Source organism: Dipteris shenzhenensis, chromosome 2 (genome assembly GCF_047967505.1).
Source record: "Dipteris shenzhenensis isolate YYH24624 ecotype China chromosome 2, Dip_SZ_1.0, whole genome shotgun sequence".
In the NCBI taxonomy this organism is placed as follows: Eukaryota; Viridiplantae; Streptophyta; class Polypodiopsida; order Gleicheniales; family Dipteridaceae; genus Dipteris; species Dipteris shenzhenensis.
The window spans coordinates 62,282,924-62,308,016 of NC_141597.1; the positions used below are offsets into that span (position 1 = coordinate 62,282,924).

The following is a 25,093-nucleotide window of genomic DNA, read 5'->3' on the forward strand; positions in this document are numbered from 1 at the left end:
TCTAGTCAGGTTTTCTTGGAAACTTCTCCATTTTTCCAGCTTCTTTTGAAATCTATCCATTACTCAGTTCCCCCTATGCCTCATTGTAACCTCAAAACCCATTAGAATGCCCAAAAGTTTGAAAGCTGTCCCTTTTTGTATTTTGAGGCATCCTAATTATTGGAGAACCCCTTGCTCCTTCCCACTGAGTGTATCATACCCTGTTTTGGAGTGGTTGATAGAAGATCCTGAGCTTAATCTCCTTCACTCAACATTGTAGCATTAACCATCTATTGTGGTCATCTATGATGACTTGTGAGATGCTATCCTAGTAATGAGATAAAATTCCAATAGCTGTGCCCCCTTTGCCCTCCTCATGTGAAGTGTAGTACCAAAGTCTTCTTCTATCTATCACTTTAAGTCTATCCTCAAGAGTATTCCTACAAGCGTTGACTTCTTGCAATGCTAGGAAAAGAGGTGATAAAGAGTTAGCCCTCAACCAAAAACTAGCTCTTCACTTCTGCCAGGGTCCATAAAACCTCTAACATTGAGAGTCAAGAAGGTTAGCACTCTATCTAACATTCTTCTTTTGCCCCTTTTTAGCCCTGGGGTTGAGACTGTTCACTTGTACTGTAGCAGCCTTGGATTGTCTCCTCTTGTGTTGCAGTACAGTGAATGCCTTATGTTGACTAGTGTCCACTTGAGATGGTGCAATGATTAGAGTACCCTTCCCTTGCTCTTCCTCTGATTCTTCCTCACTACCTTCTATCTCTTCCATGGCATCTTCTCAGTTGACGTCTTCCTCAAACTCTTTGGACCATCCAACCTCTATAACCATGTTATCATCTTGGTTGACCCTGTGACTATTCTCCAGACTCTCTTCTTGATCCTTAAAAGTTCAAAAGAGTTTTTATTTACTGTTTTTGGATGCTTGATATCCTTGTCTTTATCACTGACTCTAGTGACTTTGAACATTGATCTGGTTTTTAATAGGGGGATTTTGAACTTTAGGTACCCACTTTTCAGTAGGAATAGTCTACTTAGCAGCAGGGGTTTCTGTCTCTTTGACTTTGGATCTCTTTAAAGGGCAGTTTTTTACCACATGGGTGGACAACCCACATAAAATACCAGAGTGTGGAAGAATTTTTTTTAATTTTTATTTATTTAATAATAATAAGCCAGGGGTTGTTCTCTGAAAACACTACCATTTTTGTTGAGGATAGTGAGAATCTTAGGCATCTCCTCAGCTATGTCCATCTTAATGCAGATTTGAGGATTGCCTCTAGGATTAATAAATTTCTCTTACTCTACACCTAGTACTTCTCCCAGACCACAACATAAAAAAGGAAGTTGGTTGCATAGATAAAGAGGTAGATCAGGGAGCTCCACCCAAACATGGATCTTGGTTGACCTAGGGGCATCAAGGGAAAAGTCCTTGGACGACCACTCCAAGTACAAGGGTTGGTTTCTAATAGTCCAAAGACCATGTTGCATAGCTCTAGAAGCCATCTCAGGTTTTTTAAAAAAGAAATACAAAAAAACCTTTCTTTAGGAATCTTACATTCAGCACATTTATCCCTTTCCTAATCCAGTTCATTCTAATCCAAGACTCAATGAAGGTAAGAGGAGGTTCGATCCTAGGCAAAAAACCCACTAATGCATGAGTTCTTAGCCACACTAGAGAGTCATGCAGCAAAGTGTCATCTAAGAAAGCCATTACAGTTTTACCTTCTCCATCTATTTGATTCTCTCCATCAGACTGTTGTGCTCCTATAACATCTAGTTGTGCAGCATGCTTGGATTCTAGGACTGACGTTGATGGGAGATCTTCAACTTCCTCCTCATAGGTCATGGGGAGCCTCAACTCTCTCGAAGTTTGCCCAGTATCGCGCCTATCTCCTCGTTCGTTTTTACCTCTAGTGAGCCTCCACTGGTTGAGGGCAAACACCTCTGGTTGCATTTGTTCCATCTCCATTGGCTCTGTCTTTGGCAATTCGATTGGTTTCTCCTTCACCACCTAAAATGTGTGCATGCTTGATGGCAGGGCAAGCAGAGGCTCCTGCAGCTCTAGCTTCCCTGTTGCTTCCAATTGCATCTCTGGACTGGGGATTCTGAGTGGGGTAGACTTGTATAGCTCTCTGGAAGCCAGGGACCCATCTGGATTGGGAGTGCTAGGAGAAGGACGCGTTCTTGGGAGAAGACTGAAGAAGCCCCCTCGTGTCTTCTGAGCTACATGCGCCTCTGCTCTTCCTCCTCTTCCTTTTCTCTTCCTCCGCGGGGACTTGGTCGAGCTCCATAACGAGAAGATGGTGGACCACATTCTTCCAAGGGATTAGCAACTAACACAGGGAAGCATAGCTCGTTTGATATATTGAGGCTCTCCGGGGAGAAGCACGTGCACCGAAGTCAGGAGAGAGAATTCAGGTAGGAAATTTGGCACATACAGGCGGTAAGGTAAGTTGAAAGAGATATCTAGAGGGTTGATGGGAGATGCAGAGTACGGATGTACGGTTCTAGCGTCACCCTCAAAAGCTTCTCTGTCGCTATCTCCATCATCCTTCGTCTCCATCGTTTCAGCTGTCTAACTCTCACATTTTGATTACAAGTAGCGCTATGCTACCACTCGATACACACACATAAGTAGAGTTATGGTACAACTCAATACACACACATAAATAGAGTTATACTATCACTCGATATACACCCATAAGTAGAAGACTATGCACTACATTTTGGGTGGTTGCACTATAGGGTTAACTACTTTCTCAATCCAATTGGCTTACCCATCCGCGGGTACCAAGCATGCTTGCTGGCATATTTCTCAACAATAGCTTTTCATACTCATGACGTGTTTTTGAGCCTATTGAGCTTTTTGGTATTCCTGTATTTGGATGTCAAGGAACGTTTTTAGCTCCTTCCAAAAATCCAATCATCTCAAAGTGGCTCACATAGTAACCTTCAAGTATACATACATGGTATACTCAACTTGTGCTCATTGAGTATATGTGGTGGTTGGGGTTGAAGCATATGACCATCCATTAGAAAAGGCACTTCAAGAATTAGTGTGAGGGCATCAATCCTCTATGTACTGTTTTATAGCACTAGATCTAGGATTTTGTCCACTTTTTTGGGATGGCATTACAATGATGTGATCATGGTGGCGAATAAACCATTCCATATTTGAGTATGTTTCACTTTCAATTATGAGCTAGTTGATTGAAGCTCTAGTATGATTGTCTTTAACCATCGTTTTCTTCCTTCTAAAAGGCTTTGGTGCCAACAATGAAGGTGGGGTTGTGGGGAAAGTGCTTTCATGCTTTTCGAACTCAAGGTGCCAGTAGGGGTAGGGTTAGTGCTATTTAAGCATCTTTATTGGGAAGGAAACAAATCACTTACTTTTTTGAAGTGGGAAGGACACCACACACTTACCTTTCTTGAAGCTTACCCTCTCCCACAAACATGCATAGGATGGACACAATTAACTTACTTTGAAGCAAAAAGGGCACCATGCGTTTACCTTTTTGAAGCGAGAAGGACACCACTTATTTACCTTTTGAAGTGAGCTTGCCCCACCACTAACTTACTTGTTCTTTGAATTAACTTACCCGAAAAACGTTTATGCCGACCGTAACTACGAATACAAGCTCTTATTGGATAGGAAAAGACAGATAAAATGCATTAGATGTGTGCTCTTATTCATGATGGGGGGTAGTAATGTAAAGGAAAATTGAAGGCAGTGGGAGACAGACTTCTTGGGATAGTGAGAAAAGCACCAATGCTTGGCCAACAAGGCTAACTTGGTTGAGGGGAGGGCGCTAGACAAAAAAACTCCAATGATGAAGCCATTGACCACCAAACCCTAAAAGCCCAAAGATATTAGCATTTTGTGAAAAAACTACCATGAATGTCAAGACTAGCTTCAATGCAAGTACATCTAATGATGTTAGCATTTTTGCCCCAAAACCCACAATCAACTAAATGTAAATCACTCGACCATCTAAATGGTACTACATCAAACTTGTGTGTCCTAAAATGTTGAGGTGCCCTAATGTATTCATTACAATAGTCTCCTTTGAAAATCTTGGACCTTCTACTTAAGGTTTTAATAGGTTACCATAGCTTTGCTGACTAGACTTCCTTGCTTTAGCTATGATATATACGTTGCACTCCACACTCCTCGTTTCTCATCTAGATATGCATGCCAAAGTTCCTAGATTGAATCTACAAGATATCTATCCACATTGATATGCCTTTAGGTGTGTTTGGTTTAGATCATCGTCCTGTCCCAGATTCATAGTGAATGTGTGAGTAATCACTCTTGCTGCAATATTGTACCGTGTTATAGAATTTGACTGCATGATGAGGAAATGGATTGAGAAGGCAAGGTTTAAAAATAAAAGAGTACATCATGCATAAAAAAGAGGTCTATACGGCATGCTAATGCAAGAAATATGTAGTAAGCCTTTTGGGTTACATTCATAGCATGATATAAAATTTGGAGTGCCACAAATGTTAAATTGAGGAGCAATACACAATACGGCTATTGATGGGTCAAGATATTGGACTTAGTGGACCTTGAGATTTTACTATGGCAGGTATAGTAGATTAATAGATGAAATGGAATGGAGAATATTTTTAAGACCTTTTCATATTAATAGACGAAGTGGAGTAAACAATATTTGAAGGGGAAGGAGCGGTACTATTTGAAGGTGATCCATAATCTAGATATGCCATAATTGTAGTGGTAGAGACCAGTGTATCCACGAACCAGACATGGTGAGATACTCCATTGATGCGAATCAATGGACCAAATGGTTGTCCTTCTGCCCCACTTAAAGAGATAAATGACTTAGTACTAACGGAAAGCACCAAAAAACAATACCCGAGGCAAGAATCTAGTGTGCCAAACGATTAGCTTACTGACATTCACCATTGTACTCCTTGACAATACAACTCACACAATATTTGTAGCATTGAATGTAGAGTCGCAAAGTCTTCACTGGGCCTAAGGTCTAAGCAAGACTTCCTGTCCTTGATGAGCATCGTTCCTCCCAGGTGCATTTTATGACACATTCATTGTGGAGTTGAAGGGAGCACCATCAAAATAAGCTTATAGTGTTAAGCATTTGATCCTTCATGGCATTGTCAACCACATGTTCTCTATTTCTATGCTTCCACCTTGTCAACATGAATGATTTTATCTCCTACCTTTGATGCTTATCAAGTGAGCCACTGTCTCCTTGCCCACCACTGAGTGTCATGACCTCATACCCACACTATGGAACTCGACACCCCCAAACCCGATGAGTAGCATGACTCTTGGTGCGTCCCCAACTCTCTTCCATAACTCAACCCAGAGAGAGTAGCACGTCATGCTTCCCTTTGTCCTAGAGAGCAGTGTTGGGTTGATGGATATGCTATACTTCCCTCTTCGTCTGTTCATGGAAGGCTCAATTTCACTCCAAGATGCTGAGGATGCAGACCCCCAGCATGAAGCCAACAATGCTACATTGAGGGAGAGGCTATGGAAATGAGGGGCACACACATGCCTATGGCACTGCCCCCAAGTGGCTGAATAGAACTTGAGTTGATTTGCTTTCAAAGGGTCTTAAAAAATAAACTTAGTAGCTAGAGCTCTGACCCTAACATGGCAATGCTAATAAAAACGAGCCAGAAGACAGCTCTTTTAGCCACACACTTCAATGCATTGATCTCGACTAAACACGAGATCTCGCTTTGAGACGTGTTGGAGCTAGTTAACATTACATTCTCTATAGCTCTGAATCGATGACATTAGTCTCTTCTCATTGATAAGCTACGACTTAGTTTGCTCACCGATGCATGACACCCTTTTTAGATCTATCTAGTTCCATGCATATCGAGTATGTATGCATGCCTAGTGCACTATTGACCAAAAGCCTCCTATAGCTATATCAATGTATGATTAGAGCATTCACGTGAAATGTCTTGAGCTTCAAACAAAGATTATTGAGATCGCATATGGGAGTCGTTATCACGTTGATGGTGCACTAGTGTTTGCTCTATTGATGAAATATGGGGTAGTGATACATATATAACTAGCAACTATCGACTTAGGGCACTCGTTGTATACTGGCCTTCGGCCGTCTGAAGGTTTGGTAGTACTGAGTATCGAATAGCACCAATATATACTCAGTCCATGATACATACATGATGTACATTAGGGAGGTAGTGATATTTGCTAGATGCTCCATTTTGATGACCTCTCTAGTTACATAGTAACATTTTTTTCCAATCTCGGTTGGTTGAGAAGCTACAAATGACCAGTTGGGATGGGAAGATTTTCACTTCTAGAATGGATGATTTCTTGATCACAAGGTGATGATATCCTCCTACATTTTTCCATCGGTAAGCAATGGAACTAAATTTTGCAATGAGAAGAGAAACTAGACATGCATTCCAAACAAGGAAATAGACTATCGTACCCATCCAAATGATACCCGATGGGCATGTACTTTGCATAGGCCTTAAAATAGGTGATTTTAAAGGCACATGCCAAGTATCATATTGCCCATCAAGTATCATTTGGATGGGTAGAAGCACCCCGATGCATGTTTTAGTATGCCCATACATGATGCATGGTCAAATGAAAGGAAATATGATATCATACCCAACCAAATGATACCCAATGGGAATGATACTTTGTACAAGACTTAAATAGGTTATTTTAAGTCCTGTGCAAAGTATTGTGTCAATCATGTATCATTTGGATGGCTAGAAGCACGTAGATGCATGTTTTAGTACACCCATTCATGATGCATGGTAAAAAACAAGGAAATATAGTATCTTACCCATCCAAATGATACCTGATGGACATGACACTTTGCACAAGCCTTAAAATAGGTCATTTTAAGGGTCTCACAGACTATTGTGTCCATCAGGTATCATTTGGATGGGTAGAAGCACCCTAACAGGGAAAGGGGTGGGGGGGGGGGGGGTGGAAGGGAGAGGGGTGGAGGGGGGGTGGGTGGGGGTGGGGATGGAAGGGGGGGGCAGGGGGTAATGAAGTGGAGGGGGGGTGGTGGAGGGGGGACATGGAGGGGGAGAGAGAAGGGGGGGGTTGGAAACTTGACAGATAGAAAACTTTGATGAAAATTCAAAGGGAGAAGGAATGGTCACCTTAACGCTCTCCAAGTCTTTCGATGTAACAAGATTGTTGAGGGCGAATGGACGGTGGGTGGATGGCTAGGTTCTCGGTGCGAGAAGGGCTCGAAACAACTCACCGTGTCAAGATGGGAGTAAGGTGGTGGTCGATGGAGAGGGAGGAGAGTCTTGCGTAGGGCTCGGAATGGAGAAGAGGATGGAGGCTAGATCTGAAAGAAGAAAAATGAGGGGGTGGAGTGGGTTTTTATAGGAATGGGTGTATAGTTAAAGTCAAACCCTAAACTCTCCCTGGGCCATAACTTTTCATGTGGTTAGCTTGGATCGCTCTTCTGTAAAAAGGTGAAATGATCGAAATTGCAAGCTCTACGCATTTGTGTCCATTACGTAGCTTGATTTGTTTAATAATTAAAAGGAAAGAAGAAGTTCAATGGACAATGTAGACAATTTCTAGGAATGTAAATTGCACCTATGTATAAATGGCATTTTACATTGTAAGAATTTATGTAATTATCTATTGGTATTCCTAAGTATGGCTATGTATAAGGCCTTGTAAGTCATATCTTTTTGGAGTAGAAAAGTCATTGTTTTTTATCGTAGGACTTGTGGTGGCTACTTGTCCACTCTTCCATTCTTCACTTCTCCATCCCATTAGGTGAAGAGAGGTTTGAGTATCTTAGCACATGACAAAGAGCTTGATTTTAACTCACATTTCCATCCTCTTTGATTGCTTGCAAGAACTCAAGCAGTGCATAGTTTTCTATCTTAGGATTCATGATGGTGCTTCTCCTCTCCTCCATTCCTGCTCTATCCCTATAGAGGTGAAGAGAGGACTTGAAGTACAATCCTCTTTGATTATGTGTAAGAACTCAAGCTAGCTTTGCTCTCAATAAAAAAGTTTATAATTATTTTGTTTGGATTATACAACTCTCAGACTATGCAGCAAACTTGTTAAAAACTAGTTACATGTCTCTAGCATCTTTTTCCATTATTGGGATAACAAAAGTATCTGCTATGCCTCCTATGCTTTATTCAAGGCCTTTATCATTGTGAATAGGAAAGTCACTAGTTTCTTTTATCGTATGTGGGGTATTGCCACTCATGATTACATTCTCTTTTTAGTTCTTGATCAAATGTATTTCTCAAAACCATCTTTCCTTATTATGAGATGTATGATTACTTGTTGCTCTAGAATCAAACAACCAAATACCTATCATTATTGAAGCAATTATTGCATTTGAATGGTAAGAATACGTACTTGATGATAGATTTTGGTATCCTATGCTTGACTTTGATTTTCTTCATTAACAAAATTGACAAATTATCTTTGACGTTGATGCTATGCATTTGCAACGTTTCTCTACTTCTTCATGCATTTGAGTTTCCAATGACCTTCTATACCATAGTAATGATAGCTTCCCATTGTTCTTCTTACTACATTAGACTTATAAGCCCTTTAATTGGAGTTACTTCCACCTCTACAATTTTGTGTCCCCCTTTGATTGGAAAGATCATGCTGTTGATGTGAGGAAGACTTATAATGCTTAATAATTCTGAGAATATTTCCTAGGACTATGTGAAATGTACCTCTAGCTTGATGAATGTTCTGCTTGAATTGTATTGATCTCTACCTTTGCCTATCTCTAGTAGAGAATTCCTACTCATGATTATTTGAATTTGTGGTGGAACTTCTCAACATCTTCTCTTGCATAACAATGTCAAACATTACCTCAAAGGTTGATGGAGCATCTCTAGTAGCCATGGCTATCACAAATTGCTTATGCCAAGGTTGTTTAATGCAATTTGCACTATTCTTTCATTCTTTGTTTCTTTCACAATTAATACCAAATATTATACAATGTCTTTAAGTTAGACAAGTAATCTCAAAGTGTCTCAATCTATAGTTTCTTGTCATTATTTAACTAGTTCTCTACCATGACAATGTTGGACATATTACTAGCATTGTGAATCTATAGTCTAACAAGTTCCATGCATTTATTACCAATTTCTTTTCTCTAATAATAGGGATCTTAGTGTCCTTGACATGGACGTTGAGTTGATTGAGATTGCTAAACAACTTTTTTGTGTATTGATGCCTCCTATGGGTATGATTACTTATGTTTGATCATTTGAGGTACACAAGGACTATGGAATCTATGTTACAAATCTAAAGGGGGAAATGAGTCATGTTGTTGTGGTGTTATACTTGTAAACCTATAGTTCCTAAATAAGTGATCCTTTGAGAATTGTGATTATGAATACATTGTAATTAAGGTTCATATTTAAATGAAGGAAACACTTAGGCCAAAGTTTTGACCTTCGAGCATAAGAATGATGATGTCTATTGCAAGAGTTTGAACTTGTAACTACTTCCAAGGAGGAAAAAATACCTTCGCATCCAAGGTTAGAATGCTTTTGTTGACATTATGGATATTGCTTGTTGTATTATCCCTCTCACTCAAGTGATAGCTTCGACACCTTGGATTCTAGATATTCCCTCATACATAAGAAATAGGGGACTTAATGCATTAAAGTATTAAAAGGGGGGAAGACCAAGACATTAAAAGTCATAGAAAGGAACAGAACCCACCCTTCCACCATGAAAACAACAAAGCAATAATGTTAAATATGCGAATTGATGATATCTAGATGTGAGCTTGGAATATTATGCAAAGGATAAAAAATAAAACGATGTCCTTTATTTAGACTAGAAAGCTTATGAGTATTTTTTCAAGTTAAGAAAGCCTTACTCTTTTGTTTTATCCTTTCAAGGAGATCGTTATTCAATTTTGTGCTACACATATATATGTACTTTTGCCTTCCCACCACCTCGACATGCCTTCCATGCTTCTTGCTACAACTCTCAATCCAATGCACTCTCGAGTCCTTTCTTCATTTTTACTTCCTCACATCTAATGCGGTAGCCTACTATCCAAGGGCCATTATTGGCTTTGAGCCCTTTCAAAGCTTCCCACAATAGGACTTGTGAGGAACATTTGTGAGATGAGACTCTCCAACAACCCTCGATATGATGATCTTCAAACCTTGTTGGATCCTTTGCTCCACACTCTCTAGACTTGTTGTCATTGACTCCTTTCTTTCCTCCACACTCTTCTCTAGATGTAAGCCTCCTATCACTTTAATAGCCATGTGACCCTAATGTCACGTTATTTGGTCAAACCTTAATAGATTACCAGCTCATTAGGTGTTACAATTAGCAGATAGCAACCTAAAATGTCACCTCACATAGTAACATGTCATTCATATGTCCTTTGTAGGCATAGTGCCCCTCACCAAGCACGAATATAATGTCACATCATCATCAAACATGTGAACATATTTCAACCATAGAAATTGTTGAACATTGTCATTGAGATAAGGAAAAGATGTGAACCTCCTACAACAAGCTCAATAACACTAGCAGATGAAGCAAAAGTATTGAGTGGACAACAAAGCACGTTGTGCTTAGTTGGTACTACCAAGTTTTCATGTTCTAACTTGGCACATCCTCTATATTGGGAAGCATCCAAACTGTCATCCCCAAGGTCTAGTCTTGGTAACACTAGATCTAATATTGTAAGGACCACCACTATAGTAGTCACCATCTTTCATGGATGTCTTTGAACTAGCACATTTTTTGGCTTTTAGCACCTCTATGACCACCTCCCTGCTTGTCTCCACCTTTGTGTGAGCAACTAGATTATTGATCAAAACCATATCTAGCATTAAAATTTCACTTATTTTCTATGGGTATCCTCAATCCATGAGTACTTGGATTTTTACATGTTATTGCCTCTCTAGCATCTAGTGGACTATACACACATCTAGATCTAACGGTAAATTCTTCCCTTTAAAGAGATATGCCTTGTGACAATGAGATCTTGCCTAGAGTCATTCTTCAAAATGGGAATTGATACATGGTGTTCTTCAATAAATTGCTCCACTTCCATGATTTGATTTGTCAATTCAAAAGCAAGATCATGAAAAAGGAGCAAATCATGTTCAAATCTATGGAGAGTTCATGAAATATTCAATCTTTACTTTTATTGTAGTGGTAAATGTATTTAAGTATATTAAAATTTGAAGTCACATAAGGTGATGTCGCTTCCTTTGCTAAAGACTTAAATTGAGTCAACCCATATCTTAATTTCCCCATATAGAGTCCCATCCTTGTGATTTAAATTGTTCCCTATGAGAGTCAAGCTTTAGCAAGGGCTTACAGAGGATAGTCAAAATTCATCCAAACACATAAGGCCCTCAGTTGCATATGAGCTTCATTGCACATTGAGAATGTTTCTAACGATCTATAATGGATGATCTTCATTTCATAGTTCTAAGTGCCCTCCTATAGATGTGATTCCATGGGAGGTTTTTAAAAGACTTAAGTACATATCATAACGATGTCATATTGCTTGCCATGATCTCTACCTCCTACTAAATTGTCATTTTTAAGCAAACAAACAAGCTTTTTTTGCTTGAAGTATGGCAGTGTTTAATGCTTGGTCGATAATGCAAATCATATACCATGGGCACAATACTTTGCACGGGCCTCAACCTAGGTGGTATTGACTGAGTACTACGTATATGAAATCCAAGGGACAAGAACAATGGTCACACTCCATAAAAGAATCTATAGATCAAGTTGATGGGCTAATAATTCATACCCTTTGATTCCAATCTCATAATTATTAAATGAACAAGTAGGTCGTAATGAATTATTTTCAGAGTAGGATTCAAATTCCTCTCCTTTTATAGTATTAGGTCATAGTTTAGGAGCTATTTAATATTTCTATGGCCCTTGTGAATCTATGCTACGTCATGCCTCATTTAAACGACACTTTTCTTAAAATTTTATTGCTAGGTTGTCAATTTTGGACTTTAAAATGCCGAGGCTGAGCATTTAATTTGAAAGTATCATTTTATATTCTACCATGAAAAAAACATTATTACTTTTCCTATTTAAATAAATTAAGGGACTTCCTTAATACATCAACCACGCGTTGCTACGGCATCCAATTCAATGTAAATATTCAACTACATCTGCGAGCCACCTTCTAGATTTCAAAGCTCATTTCCGTTTTGTATTACAACCTACTACTGCTTGGGTAGTAGTTCTCTCATATTGACAATATGAGCACCTTGTTCCGACCCTATGCATCCTATGAAGTCAATCCAATCATCAATTGAAGTTGAATATCAATCTCTTCGTGGATTCCTCAAGTCATCTTTGTAGTGGTGCCAAATGACAGCCTAGTAGCTTAGTCATCGTAGAGATGCAAAACAGATCACAAGCATCCATAAAGAAAACCATCCCTGCAATGATGATCGCCATAAAATGGTACCATTGAGTCTTGGCCTTGTCCAAAGCAAATAGAACCTCCAAATGTCACCTGTCCATTTGAGATCACCTGCGAAGGGAGAAAGGATTCAAATGCAGGTTAATCATGGTGGGTAGCGAGGACAAATTTTACAGACATAAAGGCGGACCACATCAAGGCGGAATGACAAAAAATATTCTTGAAGGGCGGATAAAAACTTTCAAGAAAGGTTAAGACCGATAAACAAATTCTTGACCTTGCAGGGTTGCGAAGAAGAGCGATGCGGGGGGTATGTAAGAGATAATAATACACTTTCGAGAAAACATTTTGCAATTTTGCATGGAATCAAAACTAACGCTTTAGCACAGTATGTAAGAGGAAAGAAGATGTGTAGAAATCTGTAAAAAGATCGGCAAGGACTGTAGGAGAAGCAAGATGGAAATCAGGCGATGTGAGAAGCGACAAGGAATGCAGGAGAAGCAAGATGCCAAATGCCAAATTTGCATGTTAACTACCAATTTTGGAACGCTTCCCAAAATCATCATCCAATGGCTCACGATTGTCTATTCTAATCTAATGATGGATAATTCTTGAATCGTCCTCCCCCAAACCTCTCCTTAAGAGAGAAAAAGATACTATCATTTTCAAAACCATTTTACATTGTATTAAACTAGATCATATGCTTATGCTCATATAATCACTCATTAGGCTAGAGAGGTGAAAAGCTTGGGTGACGACACAAAAAATAATAGGAAAAAAGGGGATCTACTTGTTCTTTTATTGTTTCTTCCTCAGTCACCTTCCATTACTTGTGGAGTACAAGCACTCTTGAGCCAATAAACTACAAAACCGTACTTATGACCCATTAATTAAAGATAACTCTTAGCTTCTAATCCATTTGCAAGCAACCAACCGGTAACTTTGGTGAAACTACATAACACAAGGGCCAATGGGCTCATCTACTCACATTTGTGTTTCCCAATAATCCTACATTGTTGCCCATTGCCGCCATGCTCACTTTGCTAACATCCTTTTTTGTTGACTTGTTAAACTAGTATTGCACCTAAACTTGCAAGAATAATGAGCACCCTTCACGGAGTCATTCTACAATATTCTTGTTTGAAGACCCACTTTAGTTGGTTGTATGTTACATCATTCACCCTGGTCATTGCCGCCATGCTCATTTTACTAACAGCCCTTTTTGTTGACTTGTTAAACTAGTGTCACACCTACACTTGCAAGAGAAATGAGCACCCTTCAAGAAGTCATTCTACAATATCCTCGTTTCAAGCTCCACTTTAGTTGGCTTTCTGTTCCATCCTTCACCTTGGTCATTCAATATCATTACGACTTGCTTCATCGTCTAGTTATCTCCAATCATTATTGTGAATGCATTCAAATTGTCCTCCTTTGCATGCAAACTCTCAAATGAAAGCAAGTAAATCCTTGATATTGCAAATTTTCGAGCCTCTTTTTACCTCCAATATGAAGAGGTAGAATCACCCAATCAAGAGTCACGTAAATTTTGTAACATAGTTCACCAGAAATAGGCCCCCTATTTAAAATTTCCTTTTTTTTCCTCAAACAAATCTATGAGAATCACACACCCACATTGGAGGTGTTCCATTTTGGTCTCCCTACTCTCTAGAAAAACTTTCATTCATTACATATGCCTTTTTGATAGATAAGTGAACAAAATATAAAATTACTTGCTTTCCTTTTGCTTTTATGCTTTTACTTGATCTGTCCAGTTACATGCTTTCCTTTGACCAAAAGTAGATGACTTTCCTTTAAGCAAATAATCTCATTCAAACAGTTATAAATTTGAATTTCGCACTATATTGCATTATATTGCATTATATTGGGAGGACTCGAGTGGTTATCTAAGTAGGTTTTCTTACAATTGTTTTTTGAGTAGCAGATTTATTCCAACCAAGGGAAAACTTTTTGCACACGATTCTTTTTTGCAAGGTGAGGTCTTCATTACTCGTCCACATTTAACACTACTCAAGTCTGTAGGCGTGGATGTTTCCAGTAGTTCTAGTTTTAGTCTCTATTGCAAAAATAGAAAGCCACACTGAGTTTCACTCTAAAATGCTTTCTTAAGTCATCAAGCTTGAGAAAGCCATTTAAGGGAAATTTCCCATACTGAAGATAGGCTAGCTGTGACATTGAGTGAGCTGTGCACAGTGATCCTTGACAAAATCATGAAGTGAGAATCATTTTTGCTTATCAAATGCAAAACTCTCTACACAAAATGCATTGGCAATGGCCCTTGGAGCTTCCATCATCTGACCAGAAATAGGTAGTATGTAGAATCATCAATTCATGAAAAAAACTGTTGCCACAACAATGCCATGCAAAATATGGAAGTATCTCCTCAAATTGTACCTGATGATGGCAGGCCTTTACTACACAAATAGTAACACGCTGCCAGCCTCCAACTGCTGAGTATAGTATGTATATATTATGATCAAGATAATTTCTGTGTAGACTCTCTTCTTATTACAGTAAGGTATTGGGTATTTGCAGCTCCCGGAACTCAACATAGAGAACAAGCTTGATAAGCTATTGCTAGTAAAGAAAGCAACCCTAATTCAAAATTGCATCCAATCAAACATCAACAAAAATACGAATTTCAGAGAAAACATCAACAATCTTGACATAAGAACATGGCTAAACTCCCACATGTATACGTACCCAATCAATATTGTGCCAGAAGATCAAGGACTGCTCTCGTGATCCTCCCTACAACCACAATTTGGGAAGGATTGTACAGATAGATGTATCTGAATTTAGACTAGAAATATGATCAAAATGTATGGTACAATTGAAATATGCCAACCGCCCTTTAACAAATATACAATGAAAATTTGTGTTTGACCCTTACATTTGGCCCTGTGTCTTATAGCACCACCAGTCCTTTAGTTTAGTGATGATTGAGTATTGCAAGCATAGCCTGTTCCATTTGCTGGCTTTCAAATGAGGATTAAGCATAAGAACATACTCAGGCATGAAATCATGCCTGGTCAATATCCCTAAAATTGGGGATTGCTGCAAAAACAAGATTCAAAATTTTAGAATTTCTCAAATTGCATATGTACACAGTACAGTAGATTACCCTTGAGCAACGAACTTACCCCTGGAGTTTTTGGCACAACACAGAGATGCCTCAAGCCCAGCTGGCGAAACAATGAGAAGGCCTTTGCTAGTGACATGTTGTCAACTACAGTATATGGTGAGGTGTTTGTGTACGGGCGAAGATCCAGAAACATGTCCTGCTCATGAGCGGTCAGCTGCATTTCCTCTATTTTTGTGCCCTTTCCAGACCCCGGCTTTGCAAAATCAACCGAGCAAAACAGGTTGTTGCAATTTCCCAAAGATGGCATCTCGGACGAGAAAAACTCTCTGTGTTTGAGAAGAACCAACAAGTGGGACCGCAGAATAATGCCATATAGGACAGGAGGTTTAGATGAAGAGGTGTTGTCGAGTACAGGAAACCCATTATGATCAGTGACTTTCAAAACGTCCATTATATTTCCCACCCTTTCCACTGCTGGAAGAGTAACCGGAGGACTTGAACAGACATCCAGGGCAGTCAAATGCTTCATGTAAGGTTCTGGTTTCTCTTGAAGGAAAGGTAGACCCTTTATACGAACTATTTGATCATACACACCATGATTGAACAGGTCTCCAATGGTTTTTGAAATGAGAAGTACCAGCATAGTCAATGGTAGCATGAGAAGGTTATTTGTAAGCTCCAAAAGAATCACACAGAGGGACACTGTCATTCTCATAGACCCTCCTAACAAGGAGGCTGCACCTAGGTATGCATACAAGCCCTCATCCAGCATTTTAAACCAATTTAAAGACCTCATAAGCTTTCCCGTGAGCCGACCATATGCAGCACCTACTATGATCACTGGTATGAAAAGACCTGATGGAACTGCTGTGCCATAAGTCACCAGAGCTAGCAGAAAGCTAGAAATCAAAAAAATCAGCAGGGAGGCATATCGAAACTCGTTTGCAGTATTTACACTAAACAAGTTCCGTATAACATCATCATTGGTATTTAGAAGCAGGCCAGCAAGATCATTGTAATGGCCCGAAGGGCATGTGAACTGCTTGAAATTTCCAGACGTACCCCCATCAGCGGGGCTAAAGGGGCAAGGTGTACACCTGGCCAGCCATGGCAGTCCAAACATGCATAGAGAAGTAACAGCCGAAACAGCAAGGGCTTGAATGAGTTTCGTCATTGATCCATGCCTGCAAAACATTACCAGTAATGGCATATCCAAAAGGCCAGGTTAATACAATGTTACTGTTTTAGATAAATCAAGGCAACAATCTGAACTCAGAGAGACTGCAGGTCTAGTGACTTACTTGCCATGCCAATTAGAATACGCCATCCCAATCTTCCCATTGAGGAAAGTAAAAAGGCTACCCAAAAAGCCTCCAATCAAGCCCAATATCATTACCGGAATCAGTTCCATCAGTCCCACCTCAGTTGATACAAGCCCCATATCAAACATGATCAAACCACCAGTTCCAAACATTCCACACTTCCCACTCTCACAGAACTTGATGGCTAGTCGAAGCACGATAGCAACAGATGCTGTGGTAAAAAATGCCCTCCATAAGAGGGCACTGCGCCACCTACAAAAAATCAATTGAGTGTAAGTGCTCCATCTATGCCCCCGTCATCACTCTTATGTGCCCATTCCATAATCTTGCATACATGTAGTTTGGCAACCTAAACAGCAGGCATAGCTAAATAGGTTAAATTACCAGGATGTTGCTTCTTCCAATGCAAATAGGACACCTCCAACAGGTGCTCGAAAAGCTGCAGCAACTCCAGCAGCAGCACCACAACTGACAAGGTCTCGGCGGTCTCTGTCATTCTTAAAATATCGAAGCCATCTCCAGGTCAGACCATACTGCCTAGAGCCACCCTGGCTCAAGAGTGATGCAACACAAGCTCCTATGTGAACCAAAGGTCCTTCCTTACCGACATCCAGACCACCTGCTACTGCACCAATGCTCCCTAAAATCTGTGCTGCCACCAAAGGCTACCTCTCAGGAAGTATACAACACAATCTGAATCTTCTTCACTCACTAGCAAGTTAATATACATATAGGATTCAAATATCACCTTCACTAATAGAGTCTTTGGTGCAAGAATGTTAGGAGCATCAATCCCATTTAGGTAAGCTTTAACTTCTGGTATCCCGGATCCTGCTGCTGCAGGAGCAACATACGCACAAAGCACAGAAGAAAATAGTACAAGCAACATATTGCTTCCACTGTAGATCGAAAATGCAACCATATACCTGCAGCAAGTTACAAGTTCAAGGAAGTTCCTACAAAGGGAAAACTTGGAACAAAGGTGTGAGCAGGGAGAAACACACCCGCCATGCACAGAGAGAGAGAGAGAGAGAGAGAGAGAGAGAGAGTCTTTTTGTAATATAAAGTTACATGCATCTCATTATTAAAAAAATGTGTGTGTGTGTGTGTGTGTGTGTGTGTGTGTGAGTGTGTGTGTGTGTGAGAGAGAGAGAGAGAGAGAGAGAGAGTCTGTGGAGGAAGGCAGATATAATAAGACGATAAGCTTCTTTGTTGTCAGACACATTCAAAACTGAATTATTTAGTTGCTGTTAAATCAATTGGTACAACCAGAATCAAGTGAGGCTTCGATGAACATGCCCCCCTCTCATGAACAAACATTCTAGGTTCATACATTTTAGGTTAGCTATAATAGATAAAAATTCAGCTAGGCTCAGCTGATTTATTTATTATATATCTTGTGCACATGTTTACTCATCACATGTATATAATTTGTATGATTTCCATGTAGAGGACTTCACACCTCCGGCCGCCTTTCTATATCAAGTCCAACGCATTGATCTTTTCAAGCTTATCTTCATGAGACTACACCATCTTGCTATGGTGGTGGGGTGGTGGCACCTTTTGCAAGGTTAGCCCAACTGACCCGTACAGCCAGGTTGGGAGGGGTGGACTCCATTACATATGGAGTTATTTTAAAACCTGCACTGTTGTCTAGGTCCCCAGGGCTTGGTATTTCACTTCACCGGATCACACTCCACCTATCAGCATGCCTCATGAGACTAGGATGTTGTGCACAATAGCCTAGACTGCTAGGTGATAATGCTTAAGATTAAACTTAAGAGGTTACTGAGTAATCTACGAAAAAAACAACCTTTGAGTGAATTCACCTATAACCCAACCATCACATGCACATTAGATAGCAAACAATGAGCCCCAACCATTAGTTTCAGTTTGGGTTAATTCTGAGGAATCTAGCTGAGTTATGGTCCTTAGCAAGCCTACTGCATGGGTAGAGGGTGAGGAATTTTTTTAAAAGAAGAGTAAAATATTATTTAATTAAGTTATTTTAGTTTAGTTCTATTCATTAGGTTAGAATATTTGCTTGGATTAACATATATTGACTTTAGTTAGCCGGTTTTAGTTTTTCAGTAGATCTAATAGCTTCTCAGCTTTTTTCAACTTCTGTTGTTGAAATTAAGCAGTGTATGGCACAGTTCATAGTTCGTCTTGAATGTTTCTGTGTGAGGATTGAGCTTGCTCTTCCAAAACCAGCCAGCTACGTTGTTTTCCCCCTATAGGCCGTGCATCCTGCTACGTCTTCTTCAATTGCAATTTCATTTGCAGCAACCTGCTGCACTTTGGCGCCTCATGATCATCTGCAATTGCAAAAGCATGTGGTGCTTGTTGCTCGGTGCCCATACTCCTGATTGCGATGTGGCCCTAGACTCATGATTTCACAGATTCAACACACCATGCGCCATTAAGGTTTGCGAGTAGTTTGGAAGCAAGGCATTGAGGTTCGTGAGCTGTTTGTGGGCTGCCTAGCATTTGGAAGCAGCCTGTTGAAGAACCGCAGCCTGCAGCCTGCAGCCCGTCTGTGAGTAGCCTGTTGACTAGATGTGATGAACCTAACTATTGCTATTGCTCCCCGCCATGGATCTGCGCCTGTGCCCACGCCCCTGTTGTTGCCATCTGTGTCACCATGCATTTCTTGCCTCTGCAAAACGTTTGGATTAGCAATTAATTAATTCCTAGGTTAGTTAGGCAGGGTAGGGTTAGGTTACGTTAGGTTGGGTTCAATTTGTTGGGTTAGGTTAACTGGTTAACTTAACCAGGGTTCCTCTAAGTCCTAGGTTGGGTTGAGGTAACGAACCAAGGGCGACTTAGGTGTCCTAACTGTCTTTGATGTCCTAGGTTAGGAGTCCTAAGTATCTTAGGTGACTTAGGAACCCCGCCCCCTCCAAAAAAAAAAGAGGCAAGCAAGCTGCAAGACAGCTCTTCACAGCCCCTTTTGAGGGCCTTTCACAGCCCTGTTCGGGATTCGGGCTCCATTTCAAATCCTCTTCATTGACCCTTCTCTCACCTCTCCATTGACATTTACAGTGTTTCAACACCTCTATCAATTGCTCTTTACAACAGCTTTTCTTGCTATTTCACGGAGTCAGTTTCCCTTCTTTGCCTTGCATTCATACTTGCTTGTGGGACAATCGTGTTTGCCAATTGTAAGACATTTTCTGAACCATGGCACCCCAGCATATGACTCGTGGTGTTGAGGGATCGCTACATGACAATGATGAGACTGCTTAGCATGAGCATTTGCCTTCCACAGTGGGTGCATCCACTGGTGGTACAGATGTTCCCACTACCCCTCTCTCCCCTACATCTCGGGATGTGCAGGCATAGTTCCATGAGGCACTCTCATCCATGCTTCAGGGCACATTTCTTCAGTTGGATCAAAAACGTGGTTAGCAGATCTCTCAACAGATTGGCCAACAGCTTGACCAAACTCCTGCACATGCATTATTAGACAAAGGCAAGCAGTCTATACCCCAGAATGGGGATCAGTCGGATAGCCATGTTGCATTCTCCGCCTCACGTAATAGTTTTATGGCAGATGCTCAACGCACAGCAGGATTTCAAAGTTTCAGTTCGTTTCAGTTTGAGCAGCCTGCTCCCCAGTATGGGGATTATCGTGGCGTTGAGGGCACATTCTCTGCCCCTTTTGTTAGACTTGAGGCTGTCCTATGGTTTACAGCTCTCTGCACCTTTGCAGATAGAGCCATCTATCTTGGGTCGACGACCCACTGGTGTGCATTCAAAGAGTGCTCCTAAGATCACCGTCAGTCCTTCCACCACACTAGCCAGCAAGCCTGGAGTTACCTTAGGTTCCCAGGGCAGTCCACAGCAGTGGGAGAGGTGTCAATCCTCTTCTCAACCTTTTGGTATGCGAACACTCTTGTATTCTGGCAAGTGCTTAGGTTTAGCATAGGGTGATTCACCCCACGCAGTATCGCAGTTTCTGTTTTCCAACCTCTCTTAGCTTTATGTTTTAGATATGTGCGGATGATGGAAGTTATTTATTTCAGGTTATGGCTATTTTAATTTAAAGTGCTAATTAAATAAATCTCTGGAAACTCAGTTCCACTAAAACACAACTCACATTTATTGTCCCTTAATGGATGTGACCTCTACTCCTAATCTATTATCACCTCTCTTGCTTCCTTGCTACTCTCCAACTGTATACTCTCTCCCCTACTCTAAGAAAAACACTTGGTCACCTTACCTCCTGCAGTTACAGCAGCAACTTCACTCCTGCTATCCTCCACTGACATTCTGGAAGAACCCACTTTAGAAGAGCCTCTTCACGTAGACTTTTGTTCATTACTCACGAGGTGTCACAACATCACTCATTCCTACCCTCAACATTTCACATATGACCCATCCTACTACTTGGTGAATCAACATCACATGAATACTAGGCACATACAAATAAGATTCTTAAATTTGATTCATCTTTTTGTGTGATATCATTTCCTTTTTTCCCATTGTTGGGCAGCCATACATGTCATTTGAGGACTCATCTTGCCACATATTGATACTATTGTTTCAGGTTCAAAGGGCGGAGATCAGCAATTGAGTTTGCACATGTCAGTGAGGAGCAGACAGGTTGCTCAGCATAAACAGATGCCTCATGGGAGAAACCATGCCACATCAGGGTTATAGGTCAGAGGCGACAGCGTCCCTAGATGATTTATTGACCAATACCAGAGGCTACTGCAGATGTTAAGGATGAGCTCACCATGGACATCATCATGCGCTTGAATTGACCCCACATGAGGGACTGTTTTGGCAAATCTCTAATGTGACATACTAAGTGTGGGCATAATCTTGTAAATGCATCCCTGCAGAGAGAGATCTTGTCTTCATTGTTTTTGGTTTTCTGCTCGAGTGGATGCAATTTGTGTTCACTTATTTTGGAGTCATGTTTGGCTAAGTTTTACGCAAGGGCTCAAGCTGAGATTTTCCAGGAATACAGTCAGCAGTCTAGAAAAACGCTCATCGTGCAAAGACAAGAAAAGACTGATGAAAAGACTGAGGCGTTACATTCAAGGGTTGCACCTGCATTTGGCATCTGATGTTAGAGATCACAAGCTTCAAACCATTATGCGGGTTGCAAAGCTTGGTTAGAGAGTTTAGGATTATGGAATTTTAAAAAATTGCATTGTGGGAGTTTGGGAGGTACTTGCGACGGGTCAGGTCATGGAATCTACTCGCCTCAAAGGGCCAGCTGTATTCCTATTCTGAAAATGGCTTGATCTCAGCCAACCTGGGACCTTTTATGTTAGGGGGAGCCCCTATTCATTTGTACCTTACGTTGATGGCTCCTCTACCTTAATCCACACTCAGCTCTCATGCTTCGTCTCCAAGTATCTACCTCTGGATTCTCTCGCCCCCACTCTCTTGTACCTACTTCTCTCCTCCCTCTATCTCGCGTCGCTGCTAGAAAACCCTTCTCCCCACCCATACCTTTGAAACGTACTAGGACAAACCAACCTACATAATTTTGGCGGCTAGTGCAATGCGTATCCCGACCCAAAGACACATAATTAACATGAAGAAACACAGGAGAAGGTTGCCTGAGTTGGAAAGGAGGTATGAGAAACATAGTATGTTGAAAGAACGGTTTCCAGGAAACATAGGGAGCTGGCAAATACTGACCATCCCAAACTTCCGTCTTTAAGTTTAATTCTGGCAGTTTAAAGCAAACTTTGTTTAGGATCTTCACTAGGTCTCCCAATGTGGAAACTTGACTTCTACCTCTAACACAAGAACAGCTGTCTTCCTGTGCATATTTCCACAAAACTGTTTCCCTGTGCATGTTTTCACGCGGCCACTGGTAGAGGCCACCATGATATCATTTAAAAGAGATAAAAATACGCGCAGAATTTATGGAATGTCAGGGAAGCCAAGGTGGACAGATGTCAACTGCTTTATCATGAGTGTCTGAGAGGAGTATAAAAACAAAACAGTATTAAAATAAAAAAAGTCATATTGAGCAACCAGTTAAAGACGGGAACTATTTTATTTGCCATGCAGTGAAGACTATGTCAAGAGATGACGTACAAATAACATACTGGAATCAAAGGGAAAACGGCCCTTGGAGCTTGTACCATCCGTTATAGCTTACCTGTTCTGCTCCAGGTAATGTGCTGTCCTTAACAGCTTGGCCCCGGCTATATTTTCAACAGCCAAATTGATTGCAAACGCCACCAATCCTGTACATAAGCCCACCAAGCATGCCATCGTCCACTTGAGGATAATGTATTCCAAAATTTGAACTCGCGTTCTAGATCTCCAATCTTGTTTAAAGACATCGTTTTCCACGATTCTGGCGCACAAATGAAGCAAAGAGGAGTGTCAATCTTCAGCCAGGAGATACTTGGGGGGAGTGGAAGCTACAGCAAATCTTTACGATAAAGCTTACTCGTAGTCAAGACTTTCGATATGCGAACGCTTCACACCGATGATCGCCATTTGAGATGTCCCATTAGGCACTCCACTGCAACTTCTCTTCAAAACCGTGCTAGTCAATAAAGGCTCTATGCAGCCGTTTTCCATAGCATTCGTTGCGGAGTCCCCGTTTATCATAGAGTCCTTAAGACTGCTTGTCGTGCAAGATCAAATATCCTGCTCCGACTAGATCCTTCGTAACTCTTAACTCGCTTCGATTGGATCTGCGCTCGCTCCAATTACCTTCAAAGCGCCCTTCCCAGTTACAAGCTTCCGAGTTACAACAAGGCGTCTTTTACATCGATCTTGTGTGATTGGGTAGCGAAGGTGCAGACGGTGCAGCATCCTCGTTGGGAACAACAGGCGGGCGTGAAAGGTGGGAGCGGAAAAGCGCAGAAAACGGCATTTTTATCGCGTTTGCAGCAAGCGGTTGAGAGGTGAAAAATCGCAGAAGCAACCGGGTGCTTGCATTCAAATTTTGAGGGTGGTGATGTGACAGACTTTCATTTGTGCCATGTTGACAGTCGCGGGGCTGTCTGTCCAATTGCGACAGAAAGTGATCTTTGAATGATAGGAGCGAGGAATAAATCGGCGCGCGGGGAGTGGTCATTCAAGAGAGAGGAGGTGGAAGAAGAAGAAGAACGCCGAGCCATGCATGCAAAAAAGGCTGGTGTCATCAACCAATGAAAAGGTTTGCATTCTTTCCGCATGCATGCATCTTTCCTTCCACTATCATCCTTGGCTCAAAAGCACACAAGTAGAATTTCATTCAGGAATCAAAGTATAGAGTCTAGACAAGTGAATGGTCCCGACGAGTGTCCGTAATTTGTTCCGACGTAATGTTCGTAATTTTTCGTGGTTGTCCAACTTTAATCTATCAGTGATCCGCATATTGTCGTTGGTGTTTAAATTCGTTGAGTGAATTTTTTAAGGTCATGAATTCTGTGTGTTTTGATATTTGATGGGTCGAATGCTAGTTTGTCCATGGAAAGCCCTTGTGCTCAGTGTATTGTTCTTGCTGCAACTGGTTGTACATGGAATTAAGTTCGTGTTATACTGTTGAGGTGGTTTTTTCCAACTTGAAATTCCCTGGTCAATGGCAGAATTGGTGTCCAGCTTCTTGGTATTGTCTGATCGTACAAGTGGCTTTGTTGTGTACGCACTTTTTTGGCCTATTTTGGTGTCGATGAATTCAATCCACATTAAGTTGTTACTTTTGTTGCATCTGTAGTTCTAAACGTCGCATTAGCTCCATTTACAAGATCATCTTCGGTGTCGAGATTGTCGGAGCATATCTCCACGAGCATGCCCTCCTTTAGGTTAAGTTCGGAATGCCTGGTCAGCAGTTGTTTTTGGGTCTGTTAGAATCTTTATTGTTTTGCTACAAGTCCTATGCCTTGTGTCCTTTGCCCTTATTGTGTGTGCTTTGGAATCGAGAAGTTGGAACACTTCATTGTTGTGCTTATCCTTTAATGCATTGGTGTAGAAGAGGTGTGGTATCATATGTTTTTGCAGTGGCACCCTTTTGTATAGTTAAGGTATACAATGTCATCATTTGTGTGTTGACCAGTTCGAATTCGGTTCAATTTATTTGAAGACCGTAGTGACAGTCTTTTTGACACATCGAAACTGTTAGTTCATAGTTGTTTCTCTAGACAAAAGGCAAAATTGTTGTGTTGGTGGGCTTATCCACAAATATCCATGCATCCTTTGTAGGACTCGCCTGGCATAGGTCCCTGCACAATAGCACGTCAACTCCTCCGAAGGGTTCCAAGTGATTGTGTTTGATCTCACGCATG

General features: G+C 40.9%; 1 protein-coding gene across 1 annotated transcript; it reads right to left on the reverse strand.

Moving 5' to 3' along the window:
* Positions 1 to 15,288: 15,288 nt before the first annotated feature.
* On the reverse strand, positions 15,289 to 23,692 carry LOC147905124 (chloride channel protein CLC-c-like). Its single transcript, XM_087396860.1, has 7 exons — positions 23,269 to 23,692; positions 22,972 to 23,172; positions 17,590 to 17,767; positions 17,226 to 17,488; positions 16,821 to 17,093; positions 15,578 to 16,703; positions 15,289 to 15,491 (listed from the first exon to the last, which is right to left on the reverse strand). The coding sequence occupies exons 1-7, from the start codon at positions 23,430 to 23,432 to the stop codon at positions 15,324 to 15,326; spliced, it is 2,373 nt and encodes a 790-aa protein (XP_087252986.1). The 5' UTR covers positions 23,433 to 23,692; the 3' UTR covers positions 15,289 to 15,323.
* Between the last annotated feature and the right edge of the window lie 1,401 nt (positions 23,693 to 25,093).

Coding starts and splice junctions, on each gene's coding strand:
- LOC147905124 (XM_087396860.1), bottom strand. CDS start 23,432: ATGATAAACGGGGACTCCGCAACGAATGCTATGGAAAACGGCTGCATA. Junction 17,489..17,589: donor CAAAGACTCTATTAGTGAAG/GTGATATTTGAA, acceptor GTGGCAGCACAG/ATTTTAGGGAGCATTGGTGC. Junction 17,094..17,225: donor TTGGAAGAAGCAACATCCTG/GTAATTTAACCT, acceptor GATTTTTTGTAG/GTGGCGCAGTGCCCTCTTAT.